Here is a 21,186-nt window from a genome sequence, read left to right on the forward strand (position 1 = left end):
CAATGTTCCAAACGCAAATCCGAAGTCCGTTTTGAGATCGGAGGTTGTTTGGGTGACGTCACGCCGTTATTTTCTCGATTTACGTGTTGTTGCCTCGGTATCCGCACTGATCCCCTCGTGCGAATTCAATTGAACAAATTTATTGTCATCTTCGACTATTGATGACACTCAGGACGCAACAGCAAAGTTCGTTTCACGATCAGACATCATCTAGGTAGCTTCATGTGTCAACTTCAGGTGTTGGTTGTCCGTTTTGATTGATCATGTTTGATTTGATTGAGATGAGTTCTCTCTTTGGCAAATTCGACACTCTGATCACAACGATGAAGTCTATTTGGCGATCGGGTGTCATTTGGCCCTTTAAGTGGCCCGCCGACTCAACACGACATTTAATTTGCAAGTCTTATTTCTTTTCCCGTGTTTTGACATGTAGGTATTAGCAATTAAATGTGCTTGAGCTCGATCTCAGTCTTTCTCGACTCGTAAGCTCCTTATGCCGCTTCCCATTAACTTAAAATATATTTAAAAATTAATTTAAATTAACATTATATAATATATTTTAATAATTTTAAACTAACTTTATATTAAATATAAAAATATAAAAATGAATAATTTAATTTAAAACTAAAAAAATCAAACTCAACAATCAAGTCAAGCTCGAAATTTTCAAACATACTCCAGCCTAAAAAATTTTAACGATCTAAGCTCAAGTTTAGTAAATGAGCTAGAACCGAACTCGAGCTTGAGCTCAATATGAATTAAACAAATTTAACTCGATTAGACAGATACTTGACTCGTTCACATCCCTAGGCTCTAATCTTTTGATTCCCCCCTCGTTTCATGTTAAGACAGGCTATTCGACCGATTTAGTTTTTGGAGTTCAATGGTTAGAGTTGTTTGGTCCATGCGTTAAAAGAGTTCCGCCCCTGGAAACAAGAGTGATTCAAGAAAGTAAGAGCTTATTCAACAAAGATGTAGATTTTATGTTGATTACAGAGCTTTAAATCGAGCCATGATTTTGGATTAATACCATATGCCATTGGTAGATGAATTACATGGTGCCAATTTTTTTTTTTCAAAATTGGATCTTACACCACCTTATTTGTTGTGGATGGGGAAACACATGAGGGTTATTATGAGTTCGTAGAAATGCCATTAAGGTTATCAAATGCCTTAAGACAATATTTCATGATGAATCCTATTATTCGACCATTTTTATGGAGATTTGTGTTGATATTTTTTATGTTCTTAGATTCTTACTATAGTGGTTCGTTAAAAGATCATAATCAACTTCTACCAAAGGTTTTAGCACTGTTGTAAACACATGCATTATTTTTCAATCATAAAGGATCAAATAGCTCATTTGGTACGTAGTTTGTCTTGATCTATTGGTTGGGAGTTTTGATTATCAATTAAAAGATCTCGAATTTGAGTCTCTCTTATGTAACCGAGCTCCTACTTCTTTGGAATAATTGAGAAGTTTTTTGGGTTTGACAAATTGTTACTGGAAACGTGTTCAGCACTATCCAAGCAATATGGCACTTTTGACAAATTTTCTATCCCAAGAGAAATTGCAGTGTGCAGTGGACAGTGGGCAGTGGATAGAAGAAAAGCCCAATCGGCCTTTGAAGATTTTAAAAAGTAGTGATTGCTTTACCAGTTTTGGCATCTCCGGATCTTTCACTTTCCTTTATAGTGGAGATTTGACTGCAAATCGACGGTGACTGCAAAGCTCAAAATTACAATTTCTTATAAAATTGCCAAATGGAAGAACTGCCACTTTTTCCTTCAATTGCTCGTTTGAGTTTAGTGCCATGGGATGCACTGGTTCTGTATTTATGCAATTCAACTTTGCTCTTGATGCATTGTCTTTGTTGGGCTATCTTCGCTACAGACTTCTTGCGGCAACCAGGGGTTCTTCTATGTGCCTGTCGCGTGATGATTTTTTGGATGGACCATGATGAATGCTGGTTCTCACCAGCTACTCCTTGGATGGTTTGGCCGGGCAACCAGGAGTTGCTAGCCTCTAGACTGAAGATTTTGCTTGTTGGACATTTTGCCTTGCATTCTGTATCTTTTATGATGTTCTAGTTCTTCTTTTTTCTTTGCTCTGTTGCAACCTCTATTGGCCTCATCATTTTTAGTTTTTGAAATGTTGATGCTCTGTTTTTCCTGTTAGCATCTCGCGGGTTCTTCCTCTTTATACCTTATGTGATTTTGCTTTTATACGAATGATATGGGTTTTGCCTCCAATTTTCCCAAAAAAAAAAGAGATAAGATGCTTCGGGCATAGCAATACATGCATTTTTTTTTTGGAAAATTGGGGACAAAGCCCATTTCATTAACTATAAAAACAAAATTATAGAAATTGTAGAGTTGTTACAAAAAATTGTGTTTGTAAAGAAAACACAAAGATAATTAAGACAAAAAGGCCAAACTAAATAAGCAAAGGGGCAATGGGATAGGACTCAGAATGGAATACAGACATTTTTATATCAACAACACCATCCGCTTGCTTATTTTAGTAAGAAGCTTTCACCACTAATGCATAAAGCGTCCACATATGCTCTAAAATTGTTTGCAATCACTAAGGAAGTTAGTTATTGGCGTCAATATTCGTTAGGCAACAAATTCATGATTTGTACTGATTAAAGGAAAGTGTTCTAGAATTGATAAACAAATTATGCGAACTTCAAAACAGGCAAAGATTTCTTGTCAAATTATCAAAGATTTCTCTGGTGAAACTGTTTTTTACGATCATAATAATGAAGTTATTTTCTCCACAGTAATTTCACAATCAAATTTATAAAATGTTGTAGCCTCCCCAAATAAAGTCTTAGGTTTCGTTTGGGACGACTTTCTTATTACTTCTTAAAGTAGCTTTTTAATACAAATTTTTTAATTTTTATACTAGATAGTTGCTTTAAGAAGTAGTAAGAAAGCCGTCTCAAACAAAGCCTTAGTTGGTAAACGATATTATAAGCAATCCTTATAAGTTGTCTGATTGTGGCATTTAAGAAAGCATAATATTACTTTAAACAGAGATTTATTTTGGCTGCCAGTTCACCACTTCGCTAAACAATCATGAAAGAATTGCATTGCACTCCCGCCTGTCGGCAAGCGAAAAATGATAGTCAAAAGCTCAAGAGTTTTTTTATAACTATAAGCCATTCCTACTGTGATTTAGGAGGAAGTGGCAATGAACTTTATTATAGGATTACCAAAGTCTAAAGGAAATATGATAATTCTTGTGGTTGTGCATTGATTGTCAAAATACACTCATTTTTTGCTCTTCACAATACTTTTGCAGCAATTGCAATGGCCGCAACATTCGCATATTATCTTTGCAGGCTGCATGGAATTTTATAAGTGATTGTTGCTGATCGATATCCTTTTTTATGAGTGAATTTGACAAGAACTGTTTCATTTTAGCTACACAACTTTTAAGTCATAGCAGTGCAGATTGCAGAAGCTACCAATAGAGGGTTAAAATAATATTTGTGAAGCTTTCTGATGGAAACACCAAATCTGTGGCTGAATTTTCATCCAATACATTGAAATTTACAGCAACCAAAATCACACCTTTTTTATGGGAGGCAACTGTTGAACTCGATGGACTGATCTTCACCTGATAGGCCGATTAGTGTAACAAGGAGAGGATGAACAATAAGTAGAGGAAGTAGAAAGTAATTCATTTGTATTGAGTTTTACTGTAGCACAATCATGTGTATATATACACAGGTGCAAGTAGAAGATACAATGACTAAAGTATCCTAGGTAGTTATATAAAGTAGAAAAGTTACTGGATTGCAGTGAAGTGGCGGAAGGCTCTGACGAGCGGCATATCAGAGATTCAGTTGGAGTGTAATTGTAGTGGAGCTGAAATACTCTTATCACCGTCCCTCAAGTTGATGGTCTGGAAAACTATAACTTGTTGCGAAGAGTATGAAGTCGTGTTGAAGGAAGAGACTTTGTAAAGATGTCAACAATTAGATCCATTGCGGAGATGTGATGAACGTCAATATATATGCTTAGCTTGAATGCAATCACGGATGAAGTGATGATCGATCTCTATATTTTTTGTGCGAGCATGTAAGATAGGATTGCATACTATGGACAAGGCCAAAATGTTGTCACAGAAAATTGGAGTTGTATGTAGCCGAATTTGAAAATCCTAACAGAGATGGCAAATCCAAATGAGATCCGTGGCAATGACGGAAAGAGAATGATACTCAGCTTCAGTGGAGGACCTTGCTACCGTGGACTATTTCTTGATAGACCAAGTGATGAGAGATTTAGTGAGATGAATGCAGTAACATGTAGTGGATTTGCGATCTAAGGAGTCACCGGCCCAATCTGAATCAAAAATTGCAGAGAGGTGTAGCTCTGTCTTGGGTAGAAAAAGGCTATAGTAGATTATGCCTTATAGATAGCGAAGTGCCCGTTTAAGTAGTTGATAATGTAGAAGCAATGGGTGATGCATATGTTGGCATAACTTGTTTACAACAAAGGTAATGTCTAGTTGGGTGGATGACAAGTATTGTAAAGAACTTACAAGTTGGCTGAAGAGTTCCGGTTGGCTGAAAGGAATTTGTAAGGCTAGATCAGAGAGCAATTTAGATGGTAGGGGTGTAGTAAATGGTTTTCATGTGCTCATAGCAGAAATTTTAAGGATTTATTAAGCATAAGAAAGCTGAGAGAGGTGATAGCCTATAGCAGTTCGAGCAATGACAAGATTGAGGAAATGAGATAGTAGTCCAAGATTGCGAGTTTAGAATTTAAGTTGAAGATTGTTGATGAGAGATGAAATGAAAGCGGATTTCTTGCCAGTGATAAGTATATCATAGATGTAGATTAGGATGTATATGCTGATTGTTCTTTCTGTAGGATAGGAAAGGAAGGGTTAGCCGAACTTATTATGAAGTCTTTGTTAAGAGAGTTGCTATTTGCATGTTTTACATTCTTGTAACTTGTATTATTTTGATGATTACAAATATTATTATTTTTTGTATAGATATCTCCTAACATTTTTTGAAAGATTTATTTTTTGCTCGTGTGTACTAACATTTCAGGAAAATTAAACTCCAAACCATGAAGACTTCAAATCAAAATTCAGCATACAATCCTTTATAAATTGAGATTTTAAATTGTTCTTTAAATTGAGAGGGACTGATTGTAATTGAGTGAATAAAAATACCCACACACACACACATAAGGAGATTTTATAAAAGTTGTACTGATCGTACGGGACGAACCTAGTTCGTACAGGACGATCAGGTCAGTTGTCTCCTCTTACGAGCAATGGAACGATCAGGAATCAAGGAAATTTTTCTCTAAGTACTGATCGTCTAGGACGAAATTATTTTCGTCCCAGGACGATTTGAGCTCTGTAAGAATTTCGTTCAAACGAAATCTATAATCGTTCCAGGACGACTTGGCCTCTGTAAGAATTTCGTCTAGACGAACTCAAAAATCGTCCCAGGACGATTTCCTCTATGTAAGAATTTCGTTCAGACGAAATTCATAATCGTGCCAGGACGAGTTGTCCTCTGTACAAATTTCGTCCAGACAAAATCCTGATCGTCCCGGGACGAATTAAATCAACACTTCAATATCTGGCGGCGTTATGCACTTTTTGGAACTGACCTATGGAATAACTGATCGTCTAGACGAACCTAGTTCGTACGGGATGATAATCGTGTACGAACAGAATTCGTACCAATATTCATAAGGATCATTTCCGACACTTTAAGTAAAATCCTCCGGGACGATCCACGATCGTACGGGACAATCCATTCGTGTTAACTTGAAAATTCTGCAGTTTTGGACAGTTTTTCTTGTCTCTCCTATATAAGGTCCAATTTTTACTGCCACCCAATCTTTTTGCTCATTGATCTTCGTGCTTATTGAAAGAAGAGTCAAGGAGAGAATGTGAGAGAGCATTCAAAGGAGGATTCCTACCACTGGAGCATGAAGGCTTCACTTGATGTTCAAATGTAAGATTTCCTACTTGTGATTTGAGATTACTTTACTCTTTTCTTTCTTCCTTCTAGAATTTTTGTGAGGAGATCTGTCAAGGAGATCGGGTTCTCTACCCACACTAGGAGAGTGTGAAAGGACGAAGGGTTCTCTGCCCACACTAGGAGAGTGTGAAAGGACAAAGGTATCTCTGCTCACACTAGAAGAGTGTGAAAGGACGAAGGATTCTCTGCCCATATTAGGAGAGTGTGAAAGGACGGACGGTTCTCTGCCAACACTAGGGATAGTGTAAAAGGACGACGGTTCTCTGCCGCACCGGGTAGTGGTGGAAAAGTGTTTGTAAAGGCTTCTCTGCCTTGCTGTGGGTGCAAAAGGAGAGACACTATTGGTATTAGTGCAATACTCAGAGGGTGCCTCTGGGGAGTGGATGTAGGTCTGGTTTAGACCGAACCACTATAAATCTTGTGCCGTTTATTTTTGCTGCTTTTTATTTTCTGCATTTTTTTGTTTAAAAAAGTTGTGGTTGAAAAACTTTTTATAAAAATTCATTAAAGTTTATTTTTGGTTCAACTTATCTAAAAGAGGGATAATTTTTAAAATACCAATTCACCCCCCTCTTGGTAGCCTTGGGACATTAACTTAGGTTTAACAACCTATTCACTAGACTCAACAGTCTTGAGCAGTGAGGTAGGAGGAAAATGTGGCAAACCATAAACACGGTGCTTGTTTGAGGCCATAAATGAATTAATGGAGAAGGCATACATTATGTGGATAATGAGGATCCTAAAATCCTTGTGGCTAGGCCATGGATATAGTTTCATTAATTTTAACACATCAAGTTGAAGTATTGGCTAGTCATGATGCAGAGCGACAGTTAGTAATACGCGGATGGTAGGAAATTTGATTATACGGCTAAATGTCTCGTGATAGTCAATGTCGTGTTTTTATTTGAATCCTTATGCAACGAGACGAACTTTATGGAAAGAGATAGAGCCATCGGCAAGACATTTGATTTTATAAATCCATTTGCAGAAAATAAGTTGTTGATCACCATGAGGAGAAATAAGAGATTGGGTGGTTCCTTGAGCTTGAAGTGCTCGAAACTCGATTGACATGGCATGACTCCATTCCAGAATTTTATTAGTAGCTGTAAAGCAAGTAGGAGTAGGATTAATGGTGTGATGAAGATCTAGAATGATATGTGGTTTGAGAACCAGTATGAAATCGAGTGATCATTAGGTGGTGAGGTTGTGTTATTGCAGGAGGAGTTGGAATTGGAGATGAAGAACTGGAGAATGTTGGAGTGATTGTGGGACACATTGAGGCTACAGTTAAGGTGGATAGGTTGGGAAAGGATGATATTGGAAGGTTAGAAGAAGATGTTGAATTGTGTTGTGGATCGATATTTGAATGAGCAGTGGAATTGGTAGTGGTGGGGGGATATAATAGGAGGGAAAAAGGGTGCAACAGATTGAGTTTGGGGTGGGGATACTTTGGTGGAGGTTATGGGAATGGAGGGAAAGTTTGTTTCATCAAAAATGACATGGTGGGAGACAATTATTTTGTTGGTGTTGGGATGATAACATTTTTTAGCCTTTTTGGTTAGTTCCCTAGCTGAAGAAAATACAAGGGCCAGAACGTGGCGCAAGTTTGTGAGGAGCATAGGGTATGAGCCAAGGGAAGAAGTGACAGCTAAAATGGCTAAGCAGATTGTAGGCTAGTGGAATATGATATATAAGCTCATAAGGTGGTTTAGAAGAGGTATTCCAAGAGGGGAGATGGTTGATTAGGTAACCCGTTGTGATTAGAGCATCAGTCCAAAACTGAGGCGATAGATGAGCCTGGAATAGAAACGTGCGAGTAGTATTTAAGAGTTGCCCATATTTGCATTATGCAATACCGTTTTGTTGTAGAGTATAAGGGAAAGTATACTGATGGGTTATGTCATGATGAGATAGAAATGAGCTCAATACGTTACTAAGGAATTGCCTCCCCCATCAGTTATGTTTGTTATAATAAATAAGTTTAGATATTTTTCAATAAGATTCTTAAAATGGATGATAGATTGAGAAACATCATATTTTTGTTTGAGAGTATAAAGCCAAGTGTAGTGTGTGGTCATTTTTTAATAACAAGTAATATCGAAAACCATCATAAGAAAAAAACCATCATAAGAAAGAATAGGGGGAGGACCCCAAACATCGATGTGTATTAAGTTTAATGGAGCTTGAGATACATGGTGAGAGGGAGAGAAAGGAAGCCTTTGACTCTTTGTAATGGAACAAGAACTACATATAGTGTGAGGGGAAATACATAAAGCATGAAAAAACTTAGATAAAGAGGCAAGGATGTTAAAGTTGGCATGAACCAAACGTCAGTGCCAGGTTTGAGCAGAAGATGGGGCATCAATGCTGGCTGCTGCAACGATGATGGTGGATGGAGTTGAGCAGAGAGAAATTGGATTCAAATTATTATGACATGGTCCGTGAAGAAGTGTTAGATTGGTCGTCTGATCCCTGACATGAAAACTAGATTTGTCAAAGGCAATGGATAGTTGTTATCATGTATGAGTTTGGAGCTTGAGAGAAGTCTGTGAGTTAGATTAGGAACATGAATTAAGGGATTGAGGGAAATCTTATGAGTGGGTGTTGGTATCAAAACGTTATTATAATGTTGTATAGGAAGAGAGATACCATTAATTACCAACGAACACTTGATCTTTGCTGGAGTATGGTACAGGCTGATTAAGTGGAAGGGGATCAAGTGTGAGGTAAGTAGTAACACTGCTGTCCAAGTGGCACAGAGCAGGGTGTTGATGCATACCTTATTGTTGGGTGATCTTTTCATTCTTAAAAGGCTATAAATTCCACTTATTTATGTCACATTGATGACTCCCCTTCTATATTTCTCTCATACATGCTTTACATGTGATGTCCCCTATCTTGATTCCTTCCCCTCATATCGACTAAATGATTGCAGGATCTTTGAGTGTGTTGAATAGCTTGTTGAGCATGTCTTCTTTGAATTAGAAGAACTTAAGAATCTCACTATGCACCAAACAAAAAAAAACAATAAGGTATCATCCCTAATCGAGAGTGTTCTTAGATTAATACATAAGATGTAATTAACCATAAGGGCTTGTTGTGAAATCCCTTAAGTAAAATGAAGCAAAACTCTTAAACATCGAGGTGCCTTTTAGTGTAATGATTAAAATTTTATTAAGAAACTCTGTAATTAAATATTCTCATCCCGAAGAAATATTAGGATGGGTGACATCGTAGTAAGTTATACTAATAACACAAAATTGTGAAGTCATTAGGCTAAAGTGGATAATATCTCAATATTTATGAGTTTTAGCTGTTACAGCCGTGCTTGTGGCAAACTGACACCCACATCAAATAAATATCATTATCTATCAAAATGTATATGCAAAAGACACTATTTTTTATGGAAAATCATATGTATGATTCTATCTGCTATTTTATTGGTCTACATGCATAGAATGTAAAGATCTACGATTATTTTGTCCTATGAGACAGTGTGATCATCTCCTTTGCATTCTAATACCTGTGAGTAGTTTTCTTTCGAAAACCCACACTAGCATAAGGATGTGCCAAGTTAAATTAAAATATAAGAAATTCTATATGTACTACATTATACTCTCTTATGCACTTTTTTGTGAATATACTTTATAATTAGAAAAGTTATAAAAATAAGTACAAGATATAAGTATGATCATCCTCAACAGACCCAAGAGCCATGAAAAGATCAACATTAGCTCTAAATCTTTTAACTTATACTTCACTACAGGAAAATACGTTATTACTGGCGGACAATATCCGTTGGTAACAGTAGAAATCTGCCAAAAATATGAGCTTTACGACGAATTTCCAGCCAAAATAATCCGACAGTAATTCACGCGTTGTGAAAAAATAGAGGAAGATGGCATTTTTTTGGCGTTGTATACTGGCGTATAATCCGCCGGCATTTTTGATGGAGAGTATATGCCGGAAATACCGGTGGATAATCTGTCGCCTAATAACGTTGAATATTACCGACGTGGTTTACAGTCGTAATATTTACCGGAATTAACGGCACAAATTTCTGCCGAAGACGTCATCGTATCGTATTATTGGCAGGGTTTCTGACGAAAAATTCATCGGAAACATGTTGCATAAAAAAAAACAACAACAACAACCTTCTTTCTTATATATCAGCAGGAAAATCCAACAGTAATAACGGATTTAATTTCCTGTAGTGCTTATCAAGTTTTTGTACATCAAAATAATTGTGTATATATTACTTTGGTTAAATTATAATGCATATTTACTATTTTCCAATTGATTTCCCTCATTAGCCAGCTTGTATTAAATGCACTTTGAAATCACAACCTTCTTCATCTTAGAACCACTTCTTGAATTAAACCTTCTTTACGAATAATTCATCATCTTAGAATAACTTCTAGGAAAAAAATATCTATGAAGCACCCGGCCAAACCAAACTTTGGAAGTATAAATTAACACTTGTTTATCAATTGTCTGTAATTATCATGGCGGATTTTATTTGAAGCTTTAGTAACAAACTTTTCATAATAAAAAAATATATTTGCATAATAACTGGAACAATACTTTTCCAAAGAGTTTATCTTAATAACTTGATTAATTTATAAAACTCTCAAAATGATTTATACATTTCATGCACTCATAAATAATTTTCATGATGCTGTTATACATAAGACATTTCTCATCTAAATAAAACAATAAGGCTAATTTTTTTTGAATTTTTTTCCTAATCATCAAAATTACCCTTTATTTATCTTATATAAGCATCTTCTTCTATGTTTTAAGAGTAAAATTTACTTTCCTTACTTTGATTGCATACCAAGAATTTATGTTTTTTTTCCTTAGCTCATGGTCAATAAGGTTTCTTTATTTCTTTATATTATTTAATTCATTATTATTATAATAGAATCGTAGGTCAAATTTGATCAACTATCTTATTGGCCTAGTCAATTGAGAATATAACAACCTAGGAGAATATAATCATGAAATCTAGATTATATCATGTCTTTCTTTTTTTAGATTACTCGCTAATATACATAACATTCATAAGCCCAATAATCCTTGCAAGCACAAATCAATTTAAAATCATATTAAATAGAATTTGAAAATAAATGTGGCTATTCAACTAAAAGTTAATGTCTTAGATATTATGAGGATGTAACCTCATAAGCTTTCTCTTTTGGGAATCCTCAGACATTCAAATAAATAAATCTTATTCAAATTGGATATTTCACTCAAGGAAAATCTTTAGAAAATAAAACTTTTCTTATATATCTCATATATGTTTGTTGAATTTATGTTAGTCTAGATTGATCTTTGATACCTCATTTTAAGCTTCCTTCTCCAAGCTCTAATAAAATTTTAAAAATAAACTAAAAATTCCTAACCCTCTTCTTGGGCTTTCATACTCATTATATCTCATTTTCTATTCAACAACCAACTCTAGGCCACCTAATTGCCTATCCTTGAAGAAGCGATACTAATTCAATTACAATATATCTCCATGTCACTCAACCTCTTTCATTCTAGGGGGATTGATCATTTTGTCCATAAATTGTCACATCCATCTTTAATCTTTGTGATCATTTCAACTCTATGATGCCTAATACCCCTTTTTGTTAAAAGAATAATTGCCATGAATGTCTCTAGTCTCATATGTACCAACTTTTTTGTATAGTACTTCTCCTTTTAAGAGAGGGGCTATCTCAACCTTCTTCAATTGCTTGTTGATTACATGTCGCTCAGTGCCCCTCCTTCAAAGGATGGTCTATCTAGACTAAATCCAATCCCACATTGGCTACTAGTCACTTGAATTCTCTTCCTTCTAAGAAAGAGATTGTCATAACGACATCTATTAATCATTAAATAAATGTATCATAATTTCATATCCTTTTAAGTAAATGGATATCTTGATTATCTTTATTATTACATCAACATTTAATCAATATATTTCTTTCTTGAAGAGAATATGCATCAAATTTCTTTAATTGACTATTAATAATAAGCTCTCCCTCTATTAAGGATGGGAAATTACTACAATCATCATGATGCATTAGCTAACAACCAATACCAAACTTCTTAGTTCCCATTTATTTTAAGGTGAGTGATTGCTCAAATAACCTATAATAGCTTATTGATTCTAGATTGCTCTTTTTCCTTCTAAGAGAGGGATTTCCCTTATAATCTCTAGTCACCTAAGAGCATCATGTTACCTCTTCTCATCCTTTTAGGAGATATATTTTCGTTATCATCTCTAATCTCCTACAAATTCTAAATCATATAATCCACTTTCTTCTTCACAACTATGAATTGTCCTCGCCTCTATGAGATTACATTCGTATTAATATCTCTAGACTCTATTCACAAATATAGTCTCATTCTTTTGCATTATAATATGACACCTTTCAATTAAGGAAGAACAAGCATCTATAATCTATAACCACTAAAAAATATTTAAATTAGCTTATAATTTATGATTTTTCATTTTCAGAATTTTCATGTTAAAAAATAATGTGATCCATATTAGTTGTATTTTCTTTTTACTTTTCTAAATGTATATATAACTTTTTATTCAAAGCTAATATAATAAATTTTCTCCCACAATGATTATAATATTCTATATAATGCAAAAAAACTATATTCTAAAAGATTTGTTGAGCATTTCTCAAAGAAAAAATTAAATCATTAATTTTTTTAACTTTTCTTAAAATTCTTATTTTTAACTATAGTCCAAGTGTCTTCACCTAAGACACCTAACTTGGTTTTCCTACTCTTAATTTTCTCCCCTAGTTTAATAATCAATTTTGAAAGGTTTCAACTGGTTGTTTCAAAGGCATATGCTCTGAATGCATCAAAGCTCATCTTATATTTTTTATTTCACCATACCATTATATCTCTATATATATATATATATATATATATATATTCTCTCTCTCTCTCTCTCTTTTTCTCTTTCTCTACCCTGTGATGTTCTTGAAGAAAAGCTCCCGCAAAGGCAAGCAGAGAAGGCCATCTTATCTATTCTGCTGCTTTAATGGGTCTGTCGTGGCGGAGTCCGGCGACTTGGAGAAGCCAGCGACTGCCATTGGAAAGGTTAGAAAGAAAGGTGTAGGCTGCTTCTCCTGGTATTGGCTTCGGAGGAAGAAGAAGCCGTTGAAGGATACAAATAACAAGCATGGAGCCAAGGTAAGCTCTTAATATCCTTGTTAATTATATACGAACACTTAGGTTTTAATAAATACATCTCTATAATTTCGTTTTGATATTTAATGAAGCAGATATCAAAATCACATCGTTTATATATATATATATATATATATATATAATGTAATTGCAACATATACTATTGTCTAAATAAAATTATGTTTATATATATATATATATAAATAAAATAAACGTAAACGAAGACTTGCTCTATCGTACTGTCACGAATCTTAACGTCCAATGGACGGTGGATAAAACGGGAGGATTGGAAATCAAACATGATAATAAACTACGAAGGGCTGCCGGGTCGCATCCACGTAGAAGCATCTGTGGGACCCACTGCACCTCTCCAAACATCCAGCGTCGGAAGTCGCTGGTTGCGATACGACTTTTTGTCCCTTTCTCCTCACCGTTTTTAAATTTATCTTCACCAATAGATTTTTGTTTAGTTGTAGAAGTCTTTCGTTTGGTCAAATTCAAATGTGCAATATTTTTTATTTTTATTTTTTGCTTAACACCCATATGGGCCATAATATATATTAAAATTTTAAATTTTACTTTAAAATAGTTGTCCCTCTCAGGAGAGAAATTATTATGTGCGGAGCCTCGGTAGAGCTCTACGTCCGGAGAAGAATTAGGTGTAGCCACGTCAGCGGTACCGAATCCCATTACCAAGCGTTATTGAGTAGTACCGAGACACGGTACACAACAAAGAGGTAAAATGACACATTCTAATTAGTCTTTAGATCACGTTCGACGTCTATACAAAATAATTAATCCCCTCCCACCCCAAAATAACTATATACCTCTAGGTCGAGTTTAATAGATTAGTACTAAGGGCCACACAAAATATTTTGCTTAGATTAATTTAAGCTTAGCATGCATCAAATTATATGCAATTTGAGTTACTTTATAATCAATGACTTGCTTAATCTAATATATATTTCTTGAGATGACTTGCTCAATGGGAGTCAAGATAAATAAGAATAATTGTGAATATTTGATAAAATTTTGAACAATTTTAAATTTATTTTTTTTAGTAGTCAAATAAAAAAAAATGATGCATTAGTAATTTAAATTTATTTTTTAACGATTAACAAATATGGAATTTATTTTTAAAAAATGCGCCAAAGAAGTTCCATTTACATTCAACATTATCCTCGTCTCCCTTCGTACTTCCAGGTAAAAATCTATAGCAGCCGAAGCGTGCCACCGGCGCCGCAGGAGCCGACAATATTTTCCGCCGCCGCCGTCGGCCAGGTCAACAAGGAACCCTACCTAACGCGCCTTCCACTGCTGACGCCAAAGTACGATGCACAAACCCGGCCTGAATCCTCGAACCTCCGAACCGAACCGGTATCCAACCGCCTAACGAGCGGCCTACCCGAGCCGGAGCAACTAGCAGCTACTCCTTTTCGGGTCAGCACCCAGGCCCGATCGGAATGGGCCAGGAAGCTTGACTCAAAGGCCGGGCTGACGGTTATTGGAGTGACGATTGTCGTTATGGTTTTTTATGGCCGCGCCGCCGCTGTCGTCAGCCTGTGTGCATGCTTTTACCTGGCGGCGATTCTCCGAGAGCCAGTGGTGGCTGAGGTAGAAGTGGGGAAGATGGCCGGCGCCGGCTATGCTGACGTGGACTCGGAGGAGTATAAGAAGAGAGTTGTGATGGAAGGGTTGCTGGGCAGGAGTAAACAAAGGCTAAAGGCACACGTGGAGAAAATTTAGGTCCCCTAAGTTTTTGAATTAATTTTGAATGTGTATAACAAATACCTAATTAATTAATTTTTAGGGGATTTATGTACATATCTCATAAGTTTGGTTGCGGGCAAAAATATACACAGCGATAGAGTTAAAATTTTTATCTCAGCGTTGAACGGATATCCAACACACAAACAGAAGAGAAATAAAACACTAGGATTTTTACGTGGAAGCCCTGAAAAGGAAAAAAATTGACGCTGCCACGCCCAATTGAAAGAATTATACTACTGTTTGCTTGAGTTACAATAAACTGAATTGTCCTTAAAATTTAGGATGATCAGATTATAATAATCAAATCCTAGGTTGAAACTCATTTATAAATATGAATTTGAAATTCTACGATGTTTGGTGGTCGGACGGAATCCTAGAGTCACTTGGAGATCGGATATAATTCCGATGTCACTTGGAGATTGGATGGAATTTTGGCATTACTTGGAGATCGGACAAAATTCCGGCGTCACTTGAAAGTCGGGCGGAACTCCGGCGTCACTTGAAAGTCGGGCGCAACTCCGGCGTCACTTGAAAGTCGGGCAGAACTCCGACATCACTTAAAAGTCGGACGGAACTCCGGCGACACTTAAAAGTCGGGCAGAACTCCGATGGTGGTTGAGGAGGAGCTTCTTCCCTTTTTCTTTTCTTCTATTCTCTTCTTATTACTTGGGTCCCTTTTTAAAAGAAATGATAGACTATTTATAATTTTTTTAGAGTGACATGACACAAAAAATAGAAGGAGGATCAAGAGCAAATGTGGAGTGGTTTGGATGGATGGACGATATTGAATCACTTGATCATAGACTATTCGTCAGACATTTGAAGGTCTTAATGATATCAAAATTCGACAATCTTGGGCTTGTTGGATTCGTCTCGTTGAGCCGCTCTAACGACTATAGGCATGTCATGTTTGGAAACCGTTTGTAATCCAAATTGTGGTTTGAACCTTCCAACAACGCTTCGGGTCTTTGATTTAGACCAATTTGTGCTCGGATTGAGTTGAATTTGGTGTCGTTGGGTTTGTATTTTTTGAGACGCTCAATTCGACTATAAGTTTGCTAAAATCAGAGTTCAGATGGTCCCATATTTAATTTTAGAAACTTCCAACATAATTTTGCCTCGAGATTCGTGCCTGATCAAGATATATTTTGATGATATATCAAGTCTTATGTATTAATATGTCTAATATTTAAATTAAATATTTATTAATATAATATTTTTACTATTTCAATTGCATTAAAATACATAAAAATTATATTTTATATTAAAAAAAAATAAATATTAATAATATTTTCGGTGTTATATAAATGCTTAACAGTTCAACAATCAAATTAATAAAAAAATTAATAAGTAATAGTTTTTAAATAATCATAAATATTATCTCATTTCATGATAAAGGTACTTTGCAAAAGTCTTATGTTTTATTTGGGATAACTTTATTGTTGCTTTGTTTTTCATTTCACAACCACAATATTTATTTGATCACTAATTTTTGCTGTTTTCAAATAATTTTTATATTAGGAAGTTGATTTTTACAACAACTTGAAAATAATTATTTTCTCTACAATAACTTTACAAAACAGTTAGCAAGCTCTCTCAAATGAAGCCTTAGAGTTCATTTGGGCCAGTTGTGATTTTTTATAAAGGTTGTTGTAGAGCTATAATGGAGAAAGGAACTTTTTTGAAAGCTGCTATAAAAAGTAGTTTCATAGCATAAGAATTTTATTGAAAGCAATGAAAATACAGTGACAAAACAAAAATTATGATTGTGTTATGATAAATAAAATAGTGAGAAAGCTGTCCCAAACACATCAAAGTTTACGATCTCATGCGCGATCGGGTTTGATTTATTTATATCAGTAGAGAATTATAAGATGAGTTATTCATACACACATATAAATTCAATGTTTTGTAGGCTATTATTTATCTTTAACACATCAATTAAAAAATATATTTAATTAAATAAGGATATTGATGCAAATGGTAAATAAAAAAAATTTAAGACTTTGACTGGGCCATCCAAACTCCCTCTTCAGCAAATTTATAATTGAAATAATATTTTGAAAAATGAATTTTTGAGACAACTTCTGCAGTATTTTTAAAGTAGTTTTTTAGTACAAAATTTTTTAAACTAGAAAGCTAATTCAAAAAGCAGTAAAAAAATTATCTCAAATGAAATCTTAATGACACCAATTAAGTGAAGTGTCATATGGTGATCATGAGGATGATTAGCAAGAGATTATTATTGAATACATAAAATATAGTAATTTTACTCCCAAAAAAGACATTATCATTTGTTATTATTAATAAAAAAAATGAACCATGACTCATTCGACTATACGTGGCTATATTACCTTGGAAGGGACAAAGCCCACAAGGCCATGGGAGAGATTGATGATGGTTCATATGGATCCCATCAATTTGACCCAAAGCTGAAATTGAAGATAAAATATTTGAATATTTTTTACTATAGATCACTCAAGAATGCAAAAAACAAATAGTACATTAAATGTTAAATCATAAGTCCAATAGTTTATCAATTACCAAAAAAAACTTTCATTCTACAATGGCATCATGACCTTTGAGTATTGGGGAACTAACATTATATGTCTTTTGACCTCCCATACTTTGGAGGCTATAGATTTGTAGTTACAACTAATTATAAGCATTAACGGCTATATTCATATTTACCATTACGTATTTACTCTTCTTACCAAGCTGTACCGCTTATATATATTAAACTTCTGTATGTCTTGAGATAATGAGATTACAATTCATCTTTGCCTCTTCTCTGTTTTCTTTCATTCCTGAATTCTCCTCTCCGACTGTCTTCAACATTTCTCTCATGGTATCAGTTGCCTAAATGGGAGATCAAAATCAAGAATCTACTACTGTTCTTTTCTCTTCCTCCCAATCCGACCAGACCTCCACCTCCTCCACTGCGGCAAGTCACATTCCTCCTCCTTTGAAGTTTCTTGTCTCTAACATAAAGAATTTAGCTCCTCACCTTCTTACAACGGAGAACTACCCAATCTGGCGCGTTCAACTTCTCCAGCAATTCACGGCTAATGGTTACGCCGGATATCTCACCGGAGCGATCACTGCCCCTACCAACTCCTCCTATGCTGCTCACGCTCAATGGACTCTAATTGACAGTAATCTTCTCTCCGCTCTTTTCTCCACCATCTCGCAGTTGATTTTACCTTATATCATCACCTCCACCACCACTCATGACGCTTGGATCGTTCTTGAACGTCGCCTCCAACTCACCAGCCGTTCTCGGGTTATTCAACTCAAGAACGAGTTATATCGCATTCAAATGAAAGATCTACCCATTCACCAGTACCTCATCCGCATCAAAACCATTGTGGACAATATCACTGCCTCCGGTTCTCATATTGACCCCGAAGATATCATGCTTCATATCATGAACGGACTCCCTCCCACTTTTAATTCTTTCAAATCCACCATCCGCAATTCCTTGCTTCCAATTGATATTGACACCTTTTACTCACTTCTGTGCAACGAAGACATCCACATTCAGCAAGAACTCAACCAAGATCAATCACTCTCTGCCACTGGTACTGCCCTCTATGCTTCGCCTAACACCAACTCCCGCTCTCGCAACAACACCAACAACAAACGCTTCGGCAAGTCCAAGAACTCCCAGTCCACTCCTAATCCTCCGGCTTACACTTACAATCAGCCTCCTAATCAGAATCCTGCCAGACTAGCATGTCAAATTTGTGGCAAAATTGGCCATATTGCGCTAAATTGCTGGCACCGGAATAACCCCAAATACGCACCTACTGATACTCGTCCTCCCCGGGCTCTTCTTCCGAATCAGAACACTGCCACCACCCACGACTGGGTTCTTGATTCAGGTGCGTCCGCGCATCTCACTCGGGATGCCTCCCAACTTTATTATCCGACGACTTACCAAGGATCGGACACGGTCTCCACCGCCAACGGTTCCACGCTTCTAATTCATAATGCCGGTCAGGGTCTTCTTCCTCTGCCGGACACCACTCGTAAGCTTCATCTTCACAATCTTTTGCATGTTCCCTCTTTAACTCACAATCTTCTTTCGGTATCTAAGCTCACAACTGATAATTCTATTTCCATAACCTTCGATGCTAATGGCTTCATTATGAAGGATCTTCGGGACCACCGTCCTCTTCTTCTTGGACAACTCCATAACGGCCTTTACCGCATTCGCATCCTGCCTGAGACCAGTCACGCTGCTCTCACGTCCACTATCTCCTCCACTCACCAATGGCACTCGCGTCAATTTCCAAATTTAGCTCCTGTAAATTTTTCTTTTATTTGTGACTCTTGTAATCTGGCTAAAAGCCACAAGATCGTCTTTAATAAAAGCATTTATTCTACTGTTGCTCCATTTGATTTAATCCACACAGATCTTTGGGGTCCAGCTCCACAAAATTCTATTGACAGTTATCGCTATTACATCATCTTCATAGATGACTATACCCGCTTCTCTTGGTTATATTTTTTACACTCAAAACAAGAAGCTCTTCCAATCTTTAAATCTTTTTACAAAATGGCGCGAACCCAATATCAGAAAACTCCTAAAATTCTGAGATCCGACGGCGGCGGCGAATATACTAGTCATGCGTTCAGATCTTTCTTACAAGAAAACGACATTCTTCAGCAACTATCTTGTCCCCAAACTCTGGAGCAAAACGGTCTTGCCGAACGCAAGCACCGTCACCTCCTTGATCACACCCGTGCCCTTCTCCACGAATCCGGCCTACCTCACAAAATCTGGGCTGAAGCCATTTCTACCGCACATTACCTCATTAACTTGCTCCCCTCCAAAGCCATCTCTAATCAAATTCCCACTCAACGACTCCACGGCAATCCTCCTGTCTACAATCACCTTCGCACGTTCGGCTGTCTTTGTTATCCTTGGCTTCGTCCTTACGCCACGGATAAACTCTCGCTCAGATCTGCAGCCTGCATTTTTCTGGGCTACTCACCAATTTACAAAGGCTACAAATGCTACAATCTCCTCACAGGCAAAACCCATATATCACGTCATGTTGTCTTTCACGAACAGCACTTTCCCTATAAACATACCAACACAGAATTGCCTACCTCTTCTACTCCCAATAACCACAGCATCCCGCCCTCTCTCCTTATACCCACTTCGGCAATAAACACTTCCCAGGATCCCAAAATTGATCCAATTATACCCTTACCTCCAACGACTACAAACACACCGCGGATCCTATCTCACGCGGAGCCTAATGACGCACATCATGAACCTCTTTCCTTAAACCCATCTCAGCAACCAACTCCTGTCCCTCGCCTTACTCACCCGATGCAGACTTGCTCTAAATCCGGTATTCATAAACCCAAACAATTTCTAAATCTTCTCACCCAAACCACCACCCCCTCCAACCCCACTACCTACAATCAAACAAAGAAAATAGATCACTGGAAGAAGGCCATGAACACCGAATTTAAGGCTCTTATACATCAAGCAACCTGGACATTAGTTCCCCCGCCGCCAAACAAGCCTGTTCTAGGATGTAAGTGGACTTTTAAGACCAAAATGCTACCCAATGGACAAGTTGATCGTTACAAAGCAAGATTGGTTGCCCTCGGTTATGATCAGAAGTTCGGCGTCAATTACACTGAGACATTCAGTCCCGTTGCCAAAATGCCAACGATCTGATTACTTCTCACTGTTGCCCTTCACTGCAACTGGCCCATGTACCAACTCGACATCTCTAATGCCTTCCTGCATGACGATCTACCCGATGACATTTACATGCGTCAGCCCCCAGGCTTCATTGATCAAAAACATCCTACAACGGTTTGCAAGCTCCACAAATCTCTATATGGTCTAAAACAGGCTCCCCGGCAATGGTTCCAGAAACTCACAAGCTTTCTTCAATCGCAAGGCTTCACTTTCAGCCGATCAGATCCGTCCCTTCTCCTCCTAAACACGGTAAAAACTCAACTCTACATCCTTATTTATGTTGATGACTTTCTCGTAACAGGCAACGACCCCGCCGCCATTCAAAAACTTCTACAACAACTACAATCACAATTCGCCCTCAAACAACTAGGCCACATCTCACTCTTTCTTGGAATCCATGTAATTCAATCTAAAACCGGATACTTTTTCTTGCAAAAACATTATGCTACTAAACTCCTCAACGAT

General features: G+C 36.7%; 1 protein-coding gene across 1 annotated transcript; it reads left to right on the forward strand.

Annotated features, from left to right (window-relative positions):
• Positions 1-13,007: 13,007 nt before the first annotated feature.
• On the forward strand, positions 13,008-15,017 carry LOC110102512. The gene is made up of 2 exons (XM_020830866.2): positions 13,008-13,226; positions 14,427-15,017. Exons 1-2 carry the CDS (start codon positions 13,008-13,010, stop codon positions 14,967-14,969), a joined length of 762 nt encoding a protein of 253 aa, XP_020686525.1. The 3' UTR covers positions 14,970-15,017.
• Positions 15,018-21,186: the final 6,169 nt, after the last annotated feature.

Source organism: Dendrobium catenatum, unplaced genomic scaffold (genome assembly GCF_001605985.2).
Source record: "Dendrobium catenatum unplaced genomic scaffold, ASM160598v2 fragScaff_scaffold_932, whole genome shotgun sequence".
Classification (NCBI taxonomy): Eukaryota; Viridiplantae; Streptophyta; class Magnoliopsida; order Asparagales; family Orchidaceae; genus Dendrobium; species Dendrobium catenatum.